This window comes from Mixophyes fleayi, chromosome 2 (genome assembly GCF_038048845.1).
Source record: "Mixophyes fleayi isolate aMixFle1 chromosome 2, aMixFle1.hap1, whole genome shotgun sequence".
Taxonomy (NCBI): domain Eukaryota; kingdom Metazoa; phylum Chordata; class Amphibia; order Anura; family Limnodynastidae; genus Mixophyes; species Mixophyes fleayi.
The window spans coordinates 186,222,134-186,247,162 of NC_134403.1; the positions used below are offsets into that span (position 1 = coordinate 186,222,134).

At 38.1% G+C, this 25,029-nt stretch overlaps 1 protein-coding gene across 1 annotated transcript; it reads left to right on the forward strand.

Moving 5' to 3' along the window:
- The first annotated feature begins 6,936 nt into the window (after nt 1-6,936).
- On the forward strand, nt 6,937-19,268 carry LOC142140266 (uroplakin-3b-like protein 1). The gene is made up of 6 exons (XM_075198084.1): nt 6,937-7,201; nt 9,210-9,353; nt 11,553-11,769; nt 16,750-16,829; nt 18,137-18,266; nt 18,740-19,268. Exons 1-6 carry the CDS (start codon nt 7,144-7,146, stop codon nt 18,909-18,911), a joined length of 801 nt encoding a protein of 266 aa, XP_075054185.1. The 5' UTR covers nt 6,937-7,143; the 3' UTR covers nt 18,912-19,268.
- The last annotated feature ends 5,761 nt before the right edge of the window (nt 19,269-25,029 follow it).

Here is a 25,029-nt window from a genome sequence, read left to right on the forward strand (position 1 = left end):
TTTGGAAGCGGGTAAAAAAACAATTGTCCAAAATGTGGTGATGCATCTGAATCCTTTTAGCTTCTTCTTTGGAAATGTCCTAGAATAAAAAACTTTTAGACTAATGTCATCAAGTACATTAATAAAACAGGTACTCTCTGGTTACATGAATTATTGGTCTGAAACTGAAAGACATGATACATATAGTGACACAACATTATACAGTATAATAAATATTTATGTTAGCCATGGTATATATAACCAGATATTGGATGGCTCCTAAATGTCCAAATATTCAAGATGGGATTAAATTGGTCAACGAAACAGTGGTGCATGAAAGATTTATATATACTAATAGAAAATGCATATTATAATTCACAATTATCTGGAACAGTTGGACCGATTCCCCTTATGTCTTGAGATCAATGGTGAGACCCAGCCTATTAAATTAAACCTGTGGGCATCCGTGCTACTAATACATGGGAATTATGTTTTTGTTTTGTTAATTCTGTCTATTTTATTATCTATATAATGTAAATTATTATGTGATGTACTTCCAGAGCATCTGTCTGTTACTTATAGATATTATAAAAAATCTAGCTAGTGTACAGAAAGACAGTTTGCAATTTAAAACATGTTTGCTATATGCAATGTTTGTTTTTTTTGTTTTTGTTTTTCTTTGTGCAATATTTTGGATTTTTCCTTTTCATTGGCAGTCTATAGATAGGCTGCAATGTTTGTATTGTTAATGTTTAAAATGTATTATAAACAAATACTAGTTTAAAGAAAGAGGCAGACTCTTGACAGCCTATCCAGGAAAAAAGGGGAGGCAATGGGGTCAATTTTATGCAATATGGTTGGAAATATGTATCATTGGTACAAGAGTTTGCACTTGTTTCTTTAACGCAGATGCTAATGGAAGATGTGGCTACCGACCATACGTCAGACCAGTCTTTTGTATCCAAGTCTTCACCAAGTTCTCTTTCCCAACTCTTCTCATATTGGCATTTCAGAGGATCGTTTGAGGTCAACATCGATTGATACAGGGAAGATATGAGCCCCTTGGATGAGTGACTGCTCAAACAGTGATGTTTGAAGGAGGTCAATGATCAATCAGCAATACTGGCTCAGGATGTTTGAAAAAAGTGCCCTATTTGTAGATATTGATGAAAAATTGAGGTGAGGAAGTCGTTACATTTTTGAAGCTGCTCAAATATAGTACCTCTCATCGATCACATGAGAACGCAGAGGGAGTCATTCCAGGATATGTCTGGTTTGTACCAGAGCAGTAAGAGAGAGAAGCATAGGAGCTAATGCATAAAGTCTATTATGTTGTGACCAAATAGCAAGAACAGACCAATCGGCGGGTGGGAATGAGCTTCATGGGGCCAGTTACAATGTGGCAACATCTCCACTTTTTCAAACCCACAGCTTGATAAATTTACCCCCTGGAGGGGATTTTAATAGGTATTGTGTGGATCAGATATAGCAGTTTTGGAAGGATAGTCATTTTGCTGATACAATCAATCCAGGAAATCAATCATCTACTCCAGCAGCAAGATCAGTTTTAATGGTAGCTATAAGAGGAGTATAGTTTGCTTTAAGCAATGAATCCAAGATCTTAGTGATAAATATTCAGAAGTATTTCAATTTACTAGCTTCCCATTTAAACTGAAAGTTAATTTGCAATAGTTTTGTGGTAGAAGGTAGAAGGGGGCAGAAGAAGTTCAGAGTTTAAACGGACACCTACACATCCACACATCTGTTGATGTTATTAACCTATCCTATTTTTACGTATATGTGCATGCTGGATGCTCAAACTATGATGTGCATACCTCATTTATTATTTATTTTTAACCTTAGTATACCTAGATATGATCTTTTTTTATCTATTTCTTAATTTTAGGCTCATATGTATGTTTTTTTAAAATTCTGTTTAAATGTTTAACTAAAGAACGTTTGGCATTAATATGCCTTTTATGTCTTTGCATTTATTCTCTACTTCTGACTAACTAATCCTTAGACAACATTATATATATGTATATACATACAGCACTGGGGTCATGAGGTCAATTCCACACCATGGCCTTATCTGTGTGGAGTTTGTATGTTCTTCCCGTGTTTGCGTGGGTTTCCTCCGGGTGCTCAGGTTTCCTCCCACACTCCAAAAAACATACTGGTAGGTTAATTGGCTGCTGACAAATTGTCCCTTTTCTGTGTGTGTGTGTGTGTGTGTGTGTTAGGTAATTTAGACTCTAAGCCCCAATGGGGCAGTGACTGATGTAAGTTATATGTAAAGCGCTGCGGAATTAGTGGCGCTATATAAATAAATGGTGGTGATGATGATAACATCACTTCTTGTCCTAAAAACATACATCATATTTTATGCATCAACTTATGCCGAAATTTGCTGCATTCACTTTTAAAAATATGCACATTTGATTTTACTATTTTTAAATAGTAAGGACATATTCCAAAGCTATGTTGAATCAAGGTTACAAATTGAACATACCATAAATAATTTAGTAACACAAAAAAAGTGTGAAGGTCAGATTATGAACATAGATGAAGTCAAGAAATAGGAATAAAACAGAAATGTTGGCTCATGTCAACTCCTATGTCCAGGGACTGGCTGGCAAATTTTAACCCAGAGGGGCAGACTCGACTCATAAGCCTATTAGGAACATTTAAAATGGAAAAAAATGGAGGTGACGCACCCAAGGTAGCCCATTATGGGACAGCAGGGCCGGATTAACCATAGGGCTAACTGGGCTACAGCCCAGGGGCCTCGGGCATCCAGGGGGCCCTTGAAAGTGCTCAGCAGCATTATTGATCGTGGGGGGCGGGGGCGCCCCCGGCACGATCAATGCTGCTGAGCACTTTCACTGCGGTCCTTCCCCGGCGCGCTGTAGTCTCCTTACTGAGGAGATCTTGTAAGTCTCACTCTCACGAGATCTCCTCAGTAAAGAGCGTACAGTGCGCCGGGAAAGGACTGCAACGGGGGGGGGGGGGGGCGGCTCGGATCACGTGTCCCACATTTGCTGCAAACTTGCTAGTGTGCGATTAATCAGACAAAAGAGACAAGGTAAAATGCCTAAAGTAGCCAACTAAGTAATATTTCTGTGTACCCAGCTTACTAGCGGTGAACAGTGTAAACAACGAACCTACACAAAAATATCACTGAATAATAAACCACAGCCCTGATAAATGTTTCGGAATTTGCTTTCTAAGTAGGCTATAAAACGGTTGCTGGAAATTTAATATTTGAAGAGGGAGCAACCAATCACAGTAAATAAATAAAATAAACATACCTGTAAAGTTCAGAATAGTATTGTTTTTGTGCACACATGCGGCATCTTTCATTAGGGCACATCCTTCCCCTGATCGCTGGTTGGAAAAAGGACCTATTGTGGGAAGTATCATACCTACATATATTATACATTCCACTTTACAAATGTTTCCTGATTTGTTGCACATGTTCCACTTAATTACTTATGTGCCTATTCATACGTGACTATGTATCAAATATCCTATTAAGGACACTAGATGTCAGTGTTCAGCCTTTAAAATACCTTTGTAGGAGCATTGTCTGCATTATAAATTGGAATGAATGAATCTTTTTGCCAGTCAGCCAGTTCATGCATTGTTATTGTTGTTATTATTATTGTTATTATTACTTTTATTATTAATAAACAGTAATAATAAAAGTAATAATAATAATAATAATAATAATAACAATAACAATCATTCCCTGTCCCAATGAGGTTGCAACCTAATTTCCCTTGTTCAGGCACTCAAACAGTCACTGTATATAAGTATATTCAATAAGATAACCCAAGCAAGGACCTAGATTTTTTCCAACCTGGAGGAAATCCATAGTGAGGTCTCTAGGTATTATATGTATATTGAATTTGACAAAATGTACAGTCTATTAATAGAGCTGGGATGACAATGGTCAATTCATTCTGCTCTGTGGTGTGGACTAGGAACACAGGGTGACGTCACTGGGATTTCCTTTGAATATGCAATATCACTTGTACAAGCAGTGTTCAGTTACAAACACTGTTTTTGGAAAGATCATAGGGCCAGGAAATTAAGAAATCAGTTTCTGTCCCCATCATTGCACTAGACGTTGTCAGTGTCAGCCATGTATTGGAGATGTGGGGCCAATCTGCAGATGTGACATTTCTAAACATCTTTTTGTATTAAAAAATTCAATTAAAAAAAGGTTTGCTCACTAGAGGTCAAATTTACCTAGTTTCTTTTTCCTGCTTATTTAAATAAGTAAAAGTCATCCTCATATTTCTGCAAAGATGGTGAAGTTTTAGGGCTAGATTTACTAAGTTGCAGGTTTGAAAAAGTGGGGATGTTGCCTATAACCAATCAGATTCTAGCTGTCATTTTGTAGAAGGTACTAAATAAATGATAGCTAGAATGTGATTGGTTGCTATAGGCAACATCCCCACTTTTTAGCTCTTAGGGTAAAAACAGGTGCACACAGGTGTAAATAATGCAATAATGTGCATAGATGTTCCAAAACCGTGAGCACATACATGGGTACTTTTTTTTTTTATAGGAAAAAGAACCCCGTTATATTTATTGAAGAAACATATATTTGCAAATTTGCAATAAACCTTTTCCAATAACATACAATATTCTTTATTCTTTCTTTTTACCTTTGTACAACTAGGGGTTTGGGTTGAGGTGAGAAATGGTGAAGGAGAGGGCTAGGAGAGTTTGGTAACAGGCAAAAACATAGGTACTTCTTCATGTGGAAATGTCTTTCTAATGTGCATTTTTGTTTTATACTATGTAATGTAAATATACCTTTTTTAAATAGACAGAATGTTCATATTCTCAATTACTCTCCCATTACTTTAAGTCTACTACTGAAAAGAAAATATATAATATATAAAAAACAACATTTATTAAAAGTAATAGAGATTCATGGTTTATTTAATGAACAAACAATGAAAAAAACTGTTTATCTTGAACATGAAGGTACCAAATTCAAATGTAAAAAAATGACTATAATAATGAAAATGAACCAGTTAGAGATGCACCAGCTGTTCTCTCATAGCAGATGCATTTGTGTACTGACCTAATAATGCTGTGAGTAATATGAAGATCAGTGCTATTACTGCTGTCACTGGCAGTTTCTTATGTGTATTGAGAGTTTAAGAAATATAAGTAGTGAATGCGCTTATATTGTATTTGTTAAATGTAACTAGTTATGTTATAGAATATATTAAAAAGAATACAAATAATAATTACTACAGTATGTAATATAAAAATGGGCTTTCAGCTATTATCAGGTATATATTAGAGATGAGTGGAATCATGGTGAAGTGTCAATTAATTTTCGTAGTATAACAGCTGATTTGTACATATCCGGCAATACAATAGGGGTTACCTATACCTGGGAGGTGAGTGTATCTGATTTTAACTGCATTTTAATGGTGTTTGCCTTTTGAAATGTATCAAAGTACACATGTGCACAAATGCAGCATAGCCGAGCATCATAAGAATGTGCCAGGAAAAGTAAAAGCATAACTACCTATTACTTTATAACACCCACTTAATTGATTACACTGGTCAATTTAATTTTATTGGCAATCATAATAGAGTGATTTTGGGATCACTTTGTAGTGCTGATTCTGAATATGACATCGGTTTTGCTAGATTGATCTAATGTTTTAGATAATTGGTACCCCATTGCAAAAAATTGAAATGCATAAAATGTAATGGTCGGGCAGAGCCTACATACAAATTGCACTGAAATTGTCTCAAACATACAAAAGTAAACTCATGAAATACATAATGACATTTTATACTGTATGATGATAACAGACAAACATAGTAAACTGATCCGGAGAATTACAATTAATGCATAGTAAAACTCTGTACGATTTTCTTTTATGTGGGTTATCAGTACAATCACGTTGGAGGCTCCAGCAATAGTCTGCCATCATGTGTCTTTCCCATGTGCCTTGATACCTTTCCTCCATCACCTTTATATTGTGATGAAACCTCTTCCCTTCTTCCTAACTAAACTCATCAAAATTATCAGTTCTTCATAGTTGTCTGCTTTGTGGTTACCCAATTACAATCCTTGATAAGTTTACAAATTTGAGACCATCAAAGATTTCAGCTTTTAGATTTGACATACTTAGTCCAGGGAACGATCTACAAATGTAATGACACGATACATAAATAAACGCTAAATGTATATATTGCGAACCGCTCAACTGTCAACTGACTTTTGCTTGGGTGGCCGATCACTTGTATATAGAGGGGGAATATTCTAGAATGATCGCGGAGTGAACACCTAGAATATTTGCGTGTCTCACCTTCTAGAATGTTCTGGTAGATTCCAATATACACGTGTTATAGCTAAGTTCCCTGTTAATTGTGAGTGTCCATTATATCAAGAAATAGAGCTAATTCAGAAGAAATAGTTTATTTTTTGAATTCAGCAACCTAAAAATACCCTAAATTAGTTTAAATATCCTTGGCAACTAAATAAATCTGCTCTCAAGGCTGACATTTTTCCACATAGACAGAATGTGCAGTATATCGGATGTACATTTATCTGAATACCTGACCCGAACCATTTCAACTGTTCATTTTAAGTATTAGTCTCCTTTAAGATAAATTCCGAGCCACAATGATTTCACCCTTCAGTGTTTGTTTAGTTAAAAATATCTCAGGCACTTACGTAAAACACAAGTACATATTTTTTTTAACCACACCTTATTACTTACCAGTTACACAGCTACAGATCTGGTGCAGTGTCCAGAATTTATCACATAATAGATCTATATGTTCTCATCGGATTATATTAGATTATAACAGGTGATTTGCTCAGATTTTGTTACGGGAAAAAAGGTACTTACAAAACATTTTCTTGTTCGACATACAGATTCCTATATTTACCATATTTTTAAACAAGTTTGACGTGTTTGTCCTCCATACTTCTATTCAATATGTGAGGAATGCATGAGCAAAAATGGGTGTATTATCTCCCCCAGGGGAGTCAACAGGGTTTTGTGAATATTCACAACAACAAAAAGCTGATAATGGTCATCAGTGAGAAGCACAGTGAGGACATCTACGTATATATCAAAACACTGCATTAAAAAAGCCAAAGGGATCTCAGCAGTGATGAATCTACATATGAAACTGGGGCTTGTGCTGATACTGGCCACATATACTGTTGCAGGTAAATCTTTCTCAATATTTATCTTATATGTAAGAGGTTTGGGAAACTGTCTCGGTTTCAGAATTTTAAGTGCTTTTCAAATGTATTTCGTGTACTTGTGTATAAAGGCACTGGCCTGATTTAGGCAAGTGAAATCTAAAATTCAGAGATCCAATGGGCAAGCCATAGCAATACGTCACTGTTGATTTGCCACAGACATGTGATGTGTTTTCTGGACTGTTTATCGTTGGTTTATGCCCCATAATATGTCCATGTGTTTCTTGTACAGTATCAGTTCTCTATATATGTTAGTTGGAGACAATTGCCAGCGCCTGTTCTTAGTTTCTAGAATGTATAATTAACAATGTATTGAAGATAAGTGATTAAATCATACTCAGTGCTAATGTCAAATTGGGGGTTTAAGTACATTATCCTACTAAAGTTTAGATGTATCTGTGCCGCAGCAAAGGGAGTTTTTAATAAAGCCTTAGTTGCCATGGAAATGTAGTTTTGAATGTGATCAGATTTGTAAGTGAAATCAGTCTAATTAGTCATCTGATGACTATACCCCAGTCAGGGCCGCCATCCGGGGGGTACGGCCAGTACTGCTGTGAGGGGCCTGGACAGACTAGGGGGCCCGGACAGACCTCTCCATCTGTCTGAGCTCCCTGGAATGTCCGGGCCCCTCAATCTGACTGACCGTGCTGCCCCTTCTTCTCCGCGATGCTGCAGCTCCACCTCCCAGGCTCTGATAGGCTGAGAGCGCGGAGCGGTGATGTCATCACTGTGCGCCACACTCTTAGTGTATCAGTGACTGGGAGCTGCAGTATCGCGAAGGAGAAGGTAAGTTAATTAGGTATTCATTTTATAGGAGAGGGGCAGATCATTATCCATGGGGGTGGGGGAGAAGGGGACATTAACTGTGATTGGGGAGAGAGAGGGACATTAACTGTTTGGGGGGGCGAGAGGGGGACCTTAACTGTGATTGGGGGGAGAGGGAGACCTTAACTGTGAAGGGTGGGGGGGAGACCTTAACTGTGAAGGGTGGAGGGACCTTAACTGTGATTGGAGGGAGAGGGGGACCTTAACTGTGGAGGGGCAGGGGAGAGGGGGACCTTAACTCTAATTGGGGGGAGAGGTGGACCTTAACCGTGGAGGGTGGGGAAGAGGGGACCTTAACTGTGGGGGGAGAGGGGGGGAAGGGGACCTTAACTGTGGAGGAGGGGAGAGGGGGACCTTAACTGTGATTTGGGGGGGGAGAGGGAGACCTTAACTCTTGTTGGGGAGGGGAGAGGGAGACATTAACTGTGATTGGGGGAGGGGAGAGGGGGACATTTACTGTGATGAGGAAGTGGGGGGAATGTACTGTGAAAAGGGATAGGGGGCACATGTATGGCGAAGAGGGAGGGGGGCACATGTATGGTGATGGGGGGCCCTGCCAGATTAATTAGTACTGGGCCCCACAGTTTCTGATGGCAGCCCTGACCCCAGTTTCCATGCTGTCATTGCCAATCAGAGTTTATAATTTTCTTGGTCAGATCAGTTATTGGTTGGGAGGAATACAGTTATGTAAAGTACCAAAATAAAAAATAAAAAATCCCAAAACAATCAAACTGATTGTCAAATTGTTAGTATTTGTGGCTAGTAAAATACAATAGGAGCTTCATGATGAAGCTTCACAGATAAACGATAGATAACTAGCAATCTGACATTCTTAAGCCAACACTTCAATTACAGTATTTAGGTTCTAATAAAGGAAACTACAAAACTGGAAGAAAGGGGTAAATCTTTGAATTCAAACTTATGCAGTAACAACGTTTAGAAACTCAATAACAGTCTTGAACTTGGGCCTAGGATTATTGTCACATTAGCAAAACCGACAAACCACAAATGTGTAGGTGTCATTACAGCTGTACAATGTCTTACAATGCCTTACATTGTCAAATGTTACTATTGTTCCTTACATTTGTGCATTTTATATAACAAATACTATTAATTAATGCAGTCCTTTGTGTCTTGCCTTTTACAGATACCCCATTTTATGTTCCTCAAATCACTCTCAAGCCTCTTTTAGGGAAAGTGACAAATTTAGGTTTTGCACTTGAACAACCACAATGTATCTTTCAACAGTATAACACAAGTGATGTTTGGTTGGTTGTTGCGTTGAATAACGGTATGTTTCATTGATTATACCTTGTTGTACTATAGATTTTTAAAGAATATGTTGTCTATACTCGAGTGAGTATCTGTTTGTAATATTGGGCATTTAGGCCTCATGTAGAGTTGGAATAAGAGCCTGATTCATTAAGAAACTTAAATTAAGATGCTTCTTATTTAAGTCTCCTGGACAAAACCATGTTACAATGCAAGGGGTGAAAATTAGTTTTCTGTTTTGCACATAAGTTAAATACTGACTGTTTTTTCATGTAGCACACAAATATCAACTTTAAATGTCAGTGTACAAATAAGCTATCAATTATTTGTGTGCTACATGAACAAACAGTCAGTATTTAACTTATGTGCAAAACAGAAAACTAAGTTTGACCCCTTGCATTGTAACATGGTTTTGTCCAGGAATAAGAAACTTCTTAATTTAAGTTCCTTAATGAATCAGGCCCCAAGTCTATTTGCGTAGGGTAAAATACAAATTTCACTATTGCACATGCCCATTTACACTTGAGTCTGTATGCAGGAATCCTTACGCTTATAGAGGTGGTTCAGTGGAGGCAAGGGACATGCATGTGTAGGCAAAGTACAGTAATGGTTGTTCAAGTAAATGCAACTTATGTAGACCTGGACATAGACACAGATGCGCCTGTCAGGAAAAATATCTGTTGTGGGTGCTCGAAACCCTGGTGTAAGCTATGAACTGATAATGATGACCATCAGCTAAGATGCGTCCGACTCAGAATACTATATAGAATATGTCTTCACACCTGCGTTTTAGATGGAAATTGCTTATTTTTTCTTACACTGAAGCAGTTGGTTTGTTGTTAAGAATAGATTTTGCATAGAGCATTTTAAGAAATGTTTGATTTCCCTTTATGGACAAACACCTCACATAAATACTTAACTTTGTGGATTATCTTGTCAGGGCAATACAAGTATACAGATGTAGACATCCTCAGACACTATTATAGTTGATTGTTATCATACAAAATGTCAGAATAGTAGTATGGTAATATCACATAACATAGCTTTACCCCTCTACTCTGCAAATAAAACCAAACAAAGCATATCTTACAATGTTTAGTATGTAGAAAAGGATATCTAAGTGTGTGTTCTCCCAAGGATTGTTTGAAACAATTTTTGGCACTGCACATTTATTCAGTATTTGGAGGTATAATTATTTTTTCATTTTATTTTATTTTTCTATTTTTTATTATTATTATTATTATTATTATTATTATTTTTCTATTGGTGCAGTTTCTATTTAGAATGAAAGTTTGCCTAATCACCTCCCTTTTTGTCCACTGTATTTGGTGGCTATACCCCAATAGTCATGTTTCAGGGGGTAAGTTATTCCTCTTCGTATTTGTTCCCTGCATTTGGTGGACATACCTTAAGAATTAGGTTTCTGAGTAAGACATTGTCCATTTCGTATAATATGAGCAATTTTTTTTTTAAGAGCGTCATGAAACTTTCTTTTTTTTTCATTATGCATAGGAATACCGTTGTCTTAAGCAGAGTTTTCATTTTTCTGGACTTTATATATCTTTTTAAAGGATTATTGTGTTTACCTGCTGATATGAATTAATTTTTTGTGTAATATATCCTAAATGTAATGAAATTGTTTCTGGAATGATAGAGCCAATATCTATAACATGTGCAGCGTCCGTTTCAAAGCCATTCTCTAGTATAGGTAGACAGCGAGCTACCAATCCAGGTGTTGGAACTAATCAAATTAAATATTTAAGTGAGGAAGACCTGCCTTTGCTCTATTCAATGAAGTAGTGAATGATATCTACTTACCTTGTCTTTGGGAAAGCTTGACTCAGCCGGAGAGACGAAACCTTCCATACTGGACTTCTCTTATTACTGGAGACACCCGATCAGTTAACAAGATTTATGTTAAACTTATTTATCCTATGGTGGCCACCGGGTGGTAAACTATCCCTTTCAAATTCATTTGTGACATTGCAATCTGAAGGCAGTTATAGGAGTGTGTTGGTATTATTCCACATATAATAGACTGGTAATAGATTTGTTGATTGAAATGTGGAAATATGTACAACGTTAGTGTGAAAATATTAAATTGGTGAATTGTAATAAAGAATACAGTCAAGCTGTCAACGTCATAAAATGTCAAATAAATGCAGCATTTTCTTATTTTCACTGCTGTTTTTTTCTTTTTCTTTTTTACTTTCCACAGTTGTGACAAGTTTGAGTGAGACAAATCTCAGTAACCCAGCCAAATATAGTTTATTCCAAACGAATAATTATTATCACATTTACCAAATGCCTTGTAATAATTTCCCATGCACTGACACAGCTCCGAAACTTAGCGCTATAATCCCAGTAGGATTTGAAACAAATTGCACCGATGTTCCCTTTTGCAATGGAATTTTAACTAATAAAGGACCTTACCGGTAAGATTATTTCTGTTTGTTTTTATATATTTCTGTCTACATTTTTGTCTAAAAGGGTTTGGGGTGGTCACTGCTTATTTGTGACACACAATAAATTGTTTTACGGTATTTATAAATAATCTATATCTGTCACCAGAACCACAAGCAGAGAACCATGAATATGGTCTTGGCAGTAATTCTAATATTTTGCAGCTGTCCTCTCTTTGAGATGTACCCTTGAGTACTCAGCTGCTCACTCATGATTCCTGTGAATCAGCAGTAGCATGCAATGGTGTACAACAGGGAACAGCAACCTTAAGAATACAAGGACAAAGATAGAGTATAAAGTGGAATCTGGAGCAGGATGACAAGGAAAGACAGGTTAAGGTAGACACAGCACAAAAAAACTGGCAATACAATTACACAGAGAGAAGATAAAACAGACAAAGCAGACAGAATATAAACCACAAGCAAATAACAAATGGACACAAAAGATCTAAACAAATATTGCTAGGTACCAGACCGAAGGCAAACAGGATAAGCAGTACAATATTGATCAAAGCTTAAGAGAACTGGAAAACCACAACTGACACTGGTCAATACAGAATGGTAGTGGATAACAGTGGCGCACGCATGGGGGTTTCTGAGTCTCCAGAAACCCCCCCTGCGCTAACTAAATGGCCGCTATAGCTGCACTGTCCTATACAGCAGCCGCGGCGTTGTCAAAGAAGCGTCCGCGGCGGTGCTGTATTGTATACAGCACCGCAGCGGATGCTTCTTAGACAGCGCCACGGCTGCTGTATAGGACAGCGCTGACGAAACGGAGCTGCTCTCGTTGGGGTGGTTTTTTGGTTTTTTGGGGGGCGGGGGAACCCCCCCCCCCCCCCCCGACAGTCCTCCGTGCGCCCCTGGATAAAACAGGATAAGGCCAGGTACACACTGCTGTGTTTTCAGGCTATTATCGACCAATCAGACGATAAATGACTGATTGGCCCGATATCACAGTAGTTTGATATCTGGGACGATGAATGATTATCGCTCCAATGCACATGAGATCATTGATCAAGATTTTCAAACTTAACTGAAAAGGACCTTCTGTCCTCTGATGTGTTAACTGCTTTGTTCCGATATATGCCTGCAGCGCCTAGGAGAGGACACCTGCAAAAGTGACTAACTACGCTAATAATAGAGAAATCATTACAAAAATGCATAATCTGATGGGAACATCTAATTAGTAGCCAGGTCTAGAGTTATGAAACAAAACACAAGCTCTTGCGAAATGTGTTATTTAACTTAAAAAGATAAAAAAATTATCATAAAGCCAGACATATATTAACCAACAAACAGAGGATTACAACATTTATTATGTGGCTTTGCTTTGTAATCGATTCTTTTACATTTGTAATCAATTCTTTTACGTTTTTCCCAATTTCATTAGTTGATAAATATCACTCCAGTTAACCAAGTTACAATTGACAAATTTATGTCTCTAAACTCAGAGACAAATTACCGTTTGTCTGTCCTATTAATCGTTGAACTGTAATTATTGTAATGATAACTCTTCTCACACATTAAGAAAGAACTACACACAAGTATTGAAATGTGTCACCTGACATTAACATAGTGTGCACACCATCACTCAGACCCGAACTGTCGGAATTCCATTAGGTACATTATTAAATTGCCTATTTCAAGAGTAAGCAATGGGATAAATAGAACAAATTTGTAGTACAACTAATAAGTTCTTAACATGTGAAATGTACAAGCATCACATCTTTGAGGCCACCCACTGACACCATAACCCAGGACAGCTGTCATTTTGCCTTGCCTTTGTAGCCAATGGTTAAGACAGATAAAGAGCACAGATCTGAAGGTAATCGAGTACAGTGTGTACTCATGAATCGGTGTGCTGATTGCAATTATTTTTTCCCCTGTCGTTGGTAAACTCGCTAATCGTTAGACTTTTCCTGTAGTGTGTGCCTAGCCTTAGAAACAGGACAAGACAGAAAGTAAAAACAGGGACAAGAGTCAAAAAAGAAGTGAATAAGTGTGTGTCAACCACAATAAGACAGCTTAGCGCTTGGGAAAGTGCTGAACTTCATTAAAACAAACCATTAATTATTATTAAGCTAGAGATAAAGAATAGGAATAAAACTGATACAAAGAGCAGTCATTACAGCCCTCGGATTCACTACTGAACAGGAAACCAATTGTTTGAAAATATGGCAGTGTTCTACAATTTTTACATCTGTCATAGAAATATTATTTATGAAAAATAAAAATATTTCCAGTGTTGTATAAGGAAATGCAAATATGTATGTGAAGAGCTATGAAAGTTTCCTCATTCTGCAACTGGAAATACAACTTTGAAATTTAAAAATGTGAAAGTTAGACTTACACAAATGTAACGTCTGCCAGCATTTTAAATGCCACATACCCCCAAAATGGCAGGCTAGGTCACCGAGGATGGCAGCAGTCTGGGAGAACCCTACAGAGGGGGGAGCGCAGTGTGGCTACTATAGAAGCGGTTTAGGAGGAAGAGCCACAGTGGGAGAGCCCCCTTGGAAAGTGCCCCTATTCCGTGAGTGAGAGGAGGGGGGTGCTGCATTAGAGACAGTGTGGATATACTGAGGAGCTGAAAGTCTCTGGCTGAGGGGATGGATATTGGAATAACAGCCTGGAGAACCCACAATGGGATGGTGGGTCGTTGACAGCAATAGTGCGCCTGCAAGAGTCCCTGGATATTGAGATTGTTATTGTGGTGCAGCATGGATACACCCTGTAGAAGGGAAAGGGTTAGCACCACTAGCAGCAGTGTGGTCAGGAGAGTACCTGGATAAAGGGAAGGGGTACTGCATGACAGAAGAGTCCGTGGATGAAAGGATGATGGTACCACACAAAAGGAGAGTCCCTGGTTATTGGGATAGATGTATTAGAGTAGCTGTGTGAGGGCCGACAGTATGCCTGCAGATCTGGTGAGCTGAACAAGGCTGAAAAACCTGTGAGTGACTGTGGTACTACTGCTCCCAGCAGCAGCTGCTATGTAGCTTGATAAGACACTGAAATTGCTGTGATAAAGTACTGTGCAGTGAGTGAGGAGACTATGTACTGAACAGGGGTAAATGCAGGATTTTTAAGGGGGGGCTCCCCCCCCCCAAAAAATAAAGATATATATATATATATATATAGAGCTGCTGCGCATGCGGCCGCACATGCGCAGCAGCTCCATTTCGGCAATGCTGAATTGTACAGCAGCCGGGGCGCTGTCAAAGAAGCGTCTGCGGCAGTGCTGTATTGTAGTAGAATACAGAACCGCCGCGGACGCTTCTTTGACAGCGCCCCGGCTGCTGTACAGTACAGTGCTGCTGTGTAGGGGCAATGGTTAGCGCCCGTTCGTTCGCGGAGGGGAGGGGTTTCTGGAGAACCAGAAACCCCCCCTGCATGTGTCCCTGCTGAAGTAGCAATTTAACTTTTAACTATTTAGCAATTACTAAAAATATTGTGCTGGCAGAGTTTAGAAATGTCGTGCCATATACCTAACAGTTATGAGTTATACAGAAGTAGGTTTGTGTTTCGTATACCTTTGATATTCCATTGCAGGCCTGTCCAACCTGTGACTCTTCAGGTGTTGTCAAACCACAGGTCCCAGCGTGCCCTGTCACCTGTCTGCTGATTATCTACTGGCAAAACCATGCAGGGGGCCTTGTAGTTTCACAAAACTTGGCGAACTTCAGGTTGGCCAGGCCTGCTCTATTGCAATTGTCATAATTTTGTGATGGAGGAGGAGATAAATAAAAACTGTTCTGTTTTACACAAGAGATGGTTTGGTGCTCAACATTTGTATAGCACTACACTGCACCACTTTGCCACACTTCACAGCACATGTGACTATCCTCCAGAGATTTTGTGTTAAGCACCAGTGTATTCTCTTTAGTCCTTTATGCCCATACTCACCAGCTAACCAGGCCTAGGCCTGCCCCGGTCACACAAGGTCAAATATAATGTCCACAAGTCAAGTAAAATCATAATAATTTTCACACAGTGTTATCGTCTGAAAACAAAATGGCCATTTATGTACTATTTTTGGATTCTGTGCAACATTTTTTATTGCAGGTAGTATGTGCTTGTTAAATGTTGTACACAGTTTATGCTTGTAAACTATGAGTTAGGGATGCATATCCAAATTGTGTCATAAAAATATTATCCATACCTTCCATTTGGTACAGAGAGATAAGGAACTTCATAGAGGTAATCCTAGGAAGGAATGCTATGATGGCCTAAAACATATAGAATGACCCACTTATCTAACTCATCATGTCTTTTTTGATAAGAAATACACAATTTACTTGAATCAGCAAACAGTAAATACAAATTTGTTAAAAAGTCACAGTGACAGCAAATGTTCCACCTCACTCAGTGATGTGTAAGCGATAAATCCTTGCGAACAGACTAAAAAAACAATAACAAGTTACCTAACACATAAAACTCTTTTTGAAACTTTTTATTTTGAAATGACAATTTGCACATCTATGATTATAAAAACAAAGTATGTAATATAATATAACAACGATAAAAAGTAAAAAAAACAGAAATAACATTGTATGTCATTGTAACAAATTTATAAACATATAACCTTATTATAATGGGTAAGGTTAAAGAAGAATTATGGAAAGGAAAGGGAAATTATACCTCATGCCCAGCAGGCTGTTATGCCATGGCCAGATTAAGTTGTTAATTACAGTGTGAAGGGCCAATATAGAATATGATATTAAACAATCATGTAGAGACAGGAGTGGGGGAAGCAAACGTAAACCAGGGTTTCCAGATGGGATCCAAATTGTCTGCTTTTCCTTCCATCTGAAAGGTGATTTGTCCATATACGCAACAAACCAAATTCTATTCTTAGCCTATTGGAAGGGAAGCGGGTATAGGTCCTATCAATATCAAACTAGCTTTAAGTAATATAAACTATTTGTAATCTACATTTTGTTTTGTTTCCAGGGTTAAATTTGTTGTGTTGAACAATAATAACACAATGGTCAAAGAAACACGTTGGTCAGAACAAATAAACCTAATAACAGGTATAATGTTTATAAACAGTTTTATTTGACTAATACATCATTTTTGTTGAGTTATGTTTAAAAGCAAATTTACTGCACAGACGCATGTTTTGGCATTTCCATAAGATTGGCTATACACAAGTCATTGTGGGAAACACAACACCTAAGGTTTACTAGCCGGAGCCCTGTAATAGATGGTGGCAGAGGGGGTGTATGAGCAGGGGCAATCCTCTTGTTCCGCCTACCCTCCCTGCAGGTTTCGGCTGGGGTTGTGAAATAAACTGAAGAGCCCCAGGAAAAATATCTGCATGGAGCAGCTCCCGGATATCCGTTTAGGGAACATTAACAAAATATTTTCCTAAGTAGTGGTGCGTCTTTAATAGAGCAGTGACAACATTCACACAGAGCATGTGAGCGTGCTTTCATTATAAAACACATGAAAACTGGGGATAAATGATGCATGAGCCACTGTGCCATTAAAGTAGCGCGCACAGGCTATGGCAGGAGAATAAGAAAGGAGGCAGACTACTCCTGAAAATCCTCCTTTTTTAATGTAATTTCTTATTTTAGATATATGCAAGTTTCTGCTGAGAAAGGGGAGGCACAATTGTTTGGATCACACATGCCTGGAGAACATTTAAGATTGCAACCTAAAGTGTCCTCATTTTTGCCAGACACTACACTTACATCTATGCAGGGCTAGCAGAGCACGGTAAGCCCAGTAAGGAGGATGCTGTGCTTACTAAGACGACCCCGCCTACGCCAAAAACATATCATTTTCCTGCATTGGCTAAGAGCACCCTTATATTTTCAGTCCCTGCTCTAACCAGAGCAGGTATCTGAACAAGTGCAGGCGTATGGGGAGTGGTACATGTGCCAGCACCAGTGCTTCATCTATACTCCAAATAACACTGAAAATAACACAGAAATGCAGTTAAAATCATATAGCCTCACCACTCAGGCTGAAATGTAACATAAAATTAGAGCGTTACAATGTAATAATAAATTGGGTTACTGCTGAGACCTGCAAGTATAAAAAAAAGCTTTTGAGACAATATAGTAATATCATTAATTTAAGTGACTTAAAATAGCAACATCTATTGAAATCTGTCCCTGGACTGTCCCAGAATTTTAAAGATTTTTGTCTTTGAAATGTCCCATTGTTAAATATTGACCAGTAACACACTATTATAATTCCTCTTATTATGTACTTTTTATGCACTCCTCAATGCTTATTTCCTGGACTTTATAACTTCATTTCAGACCTGTATGTACTTATATACTGTGTACAGCAAATGGCCAATTACACTTGTTTACTCTTTCTTCAGGAAGGAACATATCTACCATTAAATGGCCTGATGAAGGGCATAGCGCAGGAATGGTGATAATTGTTGTGTTACTCTCAGTTCTCGCGGCTATTTTGCTGGCATGCCTCATTGCTGCGATTGTCCTTGGCAGGTAAAGGAACTCATTTATATATCACTATATGTAGCTTGCAAATTACTGTATGTTCATTTGCTCTCTACAGCTGATAAAACTGTAGGATAAATGGCTTTGTTTAATCTAGTAGACCTATTGTACACAAAACCTAGAACGAAGTTAACTGTCCTTTGTTCCTCAAATATAATGTATATGTAGCCCAACTGTTCGGGCAATTTTTTATTTTATTATTTATTTAATGAACAGGTTACTTATAGGATCATACCTCTAATCCATGCATATAAAACATCCAAACATGGTATATCAATTATACTAGGAATGCCAGTTTGACACCACTAGGTTTAATAACTTACTAGGTGGCATGTCAGAATATTACTTTATTTTAAAAATAATATTTCTTCATAATAAAAAAAAAAAATTCTCCAAAACTGAAAAAATAAAATACATTTAGTTTGTGCTGAAATTGTTCCTATTTCTATTTTTATTTACAGTAAAGACATTTGCTGGTGTCGCAAGATTGACAATGAAGGATTTTTGGTGCAAGAAGAGGTTGATATGAGTGATTACCAACCCGATATTCCGTACATTCCACACAGCATATACATGACGCATTCAAATAGACTCTCAAGACGAGATAATGCAATATACACAGTGTATAAATGACATGTTGAGCTTTTACTTTTCTATACAATATAATGTTCTTTAACTATACATATACTTAAGAATCTTGTACATTAAAAACTCTTGTCATGAATGCTGTATAAGCCACTACATGGTCTATCAAGTTATCCCATAACTATGGAATATAGTTCCTGCGTATAAAAATGTTCTGCAATGTAGGTTGTAGTACAGTGGATAACCATACCATCACTACTGCTTTGGACAGAATGAATATTTTAACAAACTATTACATCTTACATGTTTTCTATCCTTTCAACACATGTTGGGAGGTTGTCTTAAAATACACTGGGAAATTGACCCTGGGGCACCAGAATTTGTAGAAACTGTTTAGAGCATATTATTTCATTATATATTTTCTTCCAATTAAAAAACAAAGTGCGACATTTCGGTCAATGCAATACCCTTTCTAAAGCACAGATAGCAGTATTAAACTGTATAAAAAATATCAAAAATGTGTTTTGGAGCCAACTGACAGTGAGCGGTGATATCACAATGATCCATGTTTGGCAAGTCTTGTTTTGACTCGGACGTCTATTTAAACAAAGAGAAGGCGTGTCCTATAACTGGACCACAAGATAAGGTGCTAACTGCTATTCTCCAAAATGTCTACTATATACTGCCTTCTAGTGTGGTGATCCTCAAAACCTGCTGCAAATATCTCTTTCAAACCAAACTTTTGTGATAATTTGCTACTCTCCAAAAAACAGCATTCCCCTGGTAAGACACTCTGGGTAAAATAGAAAGTATAAACAAATTCTAAAGTAACATGTAATCCATACATAAAAAACAAACAGATGATTAGGCTTTGCTGTATAATTTAAGGGATGCACATCTACTCTTCTCTGCTGAAGTCCGTTCTACATTTACATTTCTCTTCACATTTTCCCTGTGTCAAAAAAATAGTTTTTGTTTTTTTACTCTAACCAAGTGAGTTTTATACTATTTTTTTATTATTCTTTAGAGAGGGGACTTTCTTTTTTTATCAGACAGAAGTATATTTTTAATGTATATATGTTATATTGGATTAAAGGAGACAAACATTTTACAAAAATGCAAATTTCCTTGATGATTCACATCTACTTTCATGCAATCAATTAACTCAACCCACAAAATATACTCACATTTTATTGTGTCTTCTAAAATTTTCAGGAATACCAAGAGCATGTACTTTATTAGATTAGATCTATGTATGGGCTATAATAAACATATATTCAATGAGTACCTGGTTGTATGTGTTTTACTTTTATTTCTATTTATTTTCTACACTTTTTTTTTTACTTTTAATTAAACAATTAACATGGTAACATGCAACGACATATGCTTAGGTGTCACTGACATATGATTAGATATGACTGACATCTAAACCTGTGATAGAGCATGTAAACACCAGAAAGGGCAAACATGCAGACCAGCTGCACAAAAGCCATTTTGCAACACCATGCATTTTTTCTGCACAAATGTGCCTGTTTTTCCAGATGTGCATGATGATGTCAGCAGATGGGAGGAGATGTATCAGGGCATTCCTTACAGATTGATGGCTAATGCACTTTTGAGCAAAAATCAAGATTTCATTTTGCAGTATTTGTTGGAAAAAAGTAAAAGTAGAAAGTAATAAAGTGGGTGGTATTAAAGTTATAATAAGCAGAAGAACTTTGAAGTGACATTTTGTTTACTATTGTCACCATACAATTTCCATGTGGATCTGCAAGATCCTGAAAAGTCGCTGTGGCTGGATCACTTATAACTACCTTATTGTGTGTGTGTATATATATATATATATATATATATATATATATATATATTTGACTTATTAACGCAGTGCACTAATTTATATCATTGCAAGTGTACTGATTTTGATACTGTGTTATATTTGTGTATTAGAAATGTACTGAATTCTGATGCAATAGCCATTTGTTAGAGGAAGTCTGTTTTACTGATAGCAGGAAATGCTAAGTAAGTCTTTTCATGTGAAGCGACAAACACTTGCTGTAGTCTGTATACACAGCAAGGGGCTGCTGCCTTTCTGTCCCATGTGGCTTTTCATCGTGCATCTCAGAACCTGTCCGAATAATGCAAGCAGCAAGTGATTGAGGATATCGCCGATTGTTATACATTTTGTTAAAGATTGAATTGAGTTAGCTCCACAGTTAAAGGATATATTACATCCTAATGGTAAATAGTAAATGTGATTTATCAGTCTTTGCGGAACCAGGGGACTAGTTTACCCTGTGGAAGGATTTGTGTCAGAATCTGTATAAAAAGGAGCTCTGTTTGACCATGTAGTTTTATTGTTCCATCTGACCTTCTGATAACTAATACCATACACTAGGGTGAACTGTCCTTATTAGGACACTTGAGCTAATAAATATCGTTTGCTTCAAGAGCCTTCTTGACGACTACTTTCCTGCTGTTATTCCTGTGACCTGAAGATTAGACCCAAATCTAATCCGTTTTCCGGCTGTTCTGAGGTTTTGAGTCAGCGTGTAGTACCACCGCTCTGCTCGCTACCCAGCAGCTCTGGCCAGTGTGATAGGCCAGGGAGGTAACATCCACAGCATCCCTGATCTATAGGGTTACCAGCCAAAGGAGGAAAGTGAGGGGGTACACTAGCAGTGACAGTTACCCAGAAAGACACGGTTCTGGATGCCGCTAAGGAGTCCAGAGGTGGCAGCATTTTAAGCCCTACTACAGTTGGAGGGCGCATTTGGGAGAAAGAAAGGAAACGGTGGTAAGGTAAGCCCAACTGGGTCCCCAACTCAACGGACAGGGTGGCATAGGAGGTCCATCCTGTCACAGCCGCACAGAGGATTTTTATGTGAGAGATTTCAAAAAGTGGAATATGGATGAGCATCTATACATGTTCCAGACAGACAAATAGGAGCATTTGTTTATAAAGAAATGTTATTTGCGTACATATATTCTCTGGTCGGTAAATGACTTTTAGAGCCTCTCCTTTCTGAAGTAAATCCTTGTGATCACTTCTTGTCACGTCAACATTCCCTTTTAGCTTAGGAAAAAATGATATCCCTGCCAGAATCCTACTGAATTCCTAATTCCATTTAAGAGTAGATAAAACCATCCAAATAAGCTCCAACACCTTTGGAACCCATTGTGTCAATAAAGAACAAATACGGAATTAGAATTTTCAAGGAATGACAGCCAAACTTTCAAATCCTCATAGTGATCAAAGTGGAAATTTAAAAGTGGCGGTATGGAATATGTAAGTGAATGAAATTTAATAGTTTCACAATCAAAGCAGTATGAGATGTGGTGGTATCAGGGGCAGGCTGGGCTGTGGGGCAGTGTGGCATCTGCGCCCCGGGCTGGTCCCATAGTGTGCTAACTTGGGCTGGGTCACTGGGCCACCTGCATTTGTTTTCCTTTAAAAAAGGATGCAGAGTCAAGTCTTGCCCTCCAGGCTATGATTTGCCAGTCCTCCCCTGGGTGGTTTACCACTATATACCAGCCCACTTCGACCACTGATCCCCCCTGATATCTTTAATCAACCAGATAAAATTATGGGACTTTACCACTCCTCTTCGCTATCTCCAATTTTCTAAAAAAATATCCTACCCATAGAGATGATCCGACATGCAAAATGAAACATGTCAAGCAGGGATTGAGTCTCAACCCACAACTCAACTCCAGAATCTAAATTCTTAAGTATGACAAACTCGTAGAAGGCACCTCTGTTTTCTCAATATGGAGCCAAAGGAACTAAATAAGGAATGAACTAAAAATAAAAGCCCCATTACTAAAAAGTCATCCAAGTAGTGTGCTACCCTTGTTCACCTGTACCCACATGAATGCACCAGTAAGAAAAGTACTGAATCCAGCCCATGCTGACCATTGGTATCATGGCAGGGGGATCCTTGCTGCTGGTTCACCTGCTATGGTACCACCAGCCCCAGCTGGCTAAGCCTAGGACTGGTTGAAAGAGAATTGAGGGGACCCCATGCATTTTTTTCCCCACAGTGTTCATGATAGACTTGAGATACGCAGTGAGAAAAATAATGGATTAATGGGGATGAAAAATTGTAATAGAGACCATGCAGTATAGCCCCTTCCACCTCTCCCAAGTTGTACCCTTATGTACACAAGTACATATTTCATAATAGGTCCTGACCTTACATCCATATGGTCCTCAGGTCAGGCATTCCAGCTGGTATGTTCATCCATAACCTTAGATATGAGATTAAAAAAAATTAAAAAAGGATTAATGGAGTGAAATTACAACTCTGTAAGTTAGACCACGCAGTATTACCCCTCCCACAGGTATTCGGTATTACCCCCATGTGCCTATTCATCTTTTTTCATGGTGGGTCCAAGCCTTGAATCCATATGCTTTCCCAGGTCTGGTCTTCCAGCTGATATGTCCATCTTGTCCAGTATATTATTGGCCATAGACTTGAAAGTGAGGGAAAAAAGGGGGTTGATATTAGAGATGCTCAGGCTCGGTTCCTCGAGAACCGAACACACCCGAACTTAGGGGATCTGAGTACCGAGATGAGTCGGCTCTGTACTGTCGCGAGCCCTTGGAATTGAAAATGAGGCAAAACGTCATTGTGACATTTTGGTATCTCGAATCACGCGAGTTTTGAATTCCTTTTTAAGATCCAACATAGCGAGGGGTGGGAGGGAGGGCGGAGCCCCATTTTTCTTTTCTGCCACTGCTGTCTGTCAATGTGTTCTAGATGTGCTAGGAACTGCCATGTGTTTGTGTCATTGCTCTGTTGCTTAGCATCCAGCCAGGTCGCTGCAGTATTTGTCTGAAAGTGTATGAAAATAATATTGTGACCTGTGAGGTGTTAAAAATTGACAGAAAACGACTTGAAATGAGTGTTATTCAGGTTAATAATAATGTAGGAACAAAAAAGACCAAAATTATGTGATTTTAGCATATTTTAGGACTTTTTCTAAAAAATCCCAAACCAAAACACACTAGGGTGGTTTTGCCAAAACCAAAACACGAAGCTAATCCAGATCCAAAACCAAAACCAGTTGACGGGGGTCAGTGAGCATCTCTAGTTGATATGCAGATGCTCCAAAGCTGCAAAAAGCCCATACAGTAATGCCCATCCCCCTCTCCTAGATAATACCACCATGTGCCCATTTACCTTTGTTTCATGGTGTGTTCAGGCCTTCAATATGGGAATCCCCATGCCAAGTTTCCTGTTTAATCCATAAAAGGCTAATATTATAGAAAGAGGTTGGTTTATAAGGTGACATTACAGACATGTAGAAGATTGCTTGCAATTATAAAACATATAGTCCTTGGCAAGTCACCTTTTTGTGTATTTGTTATAACATCCACTTCTATCGTCACCAATAAAGATTGTCTGATGTGATTAATGTGGTTCCAATGCACAAAGTGATTTAGTAGCAAAATATATCAAAGTATAACAAAATATAAGAAAGTATAACTGATACATTACGCTTGCGCACTGGATTCAGTAACAGTCATTCAATCCTGTAGTCTGTGGGCAAAAACAGTGAGTGATACTGTCCAGTGGCTTTTTATGCAGTTTGAGTTGACAAAAAAACAGTGATGATGTCACAATGTACAAAAAGATAACACTAAAAGAGTTCTTCAGTAATTCAGGGCTTAGGATGTTCCAGTAGAATGCAGGGCATAGGTCAGTTCAAGTGATTCTTCTCAAAAGGTGGGGGCAACTCATTCCAACAGCTGTGCAAGTGTCTTGCCTCATGGAACCACTTAAGATCTGGTTAAAAACTAACAGATTAACAGAGTATGTATGAGAATTAATCTTATAATAATCAAAACTAGCGACCGCTATGTGCGATCGCTTCTCCAAAGATACCAGATACCTGCTGGTGAAATGTGGATTAATATAAGACCAAACACCATACATTTCTTAAGACGTGAGCCATAAATATCTGTAATGTAGGTTTATCTTTGTATAAATAATCTCTAAGTCTTAATAATAAGAGAATGTGAGTTGGAACTGTATTAAAAGTGAACTATTTACAAATGTAGGTGTGAATGTAAATGTATTTGCTTTGTTTACCTGTGCGATTGCGTAATTAACCCTGGTATGACAGTGTATGAATCACAATCACATGGAAAACTATTACAATC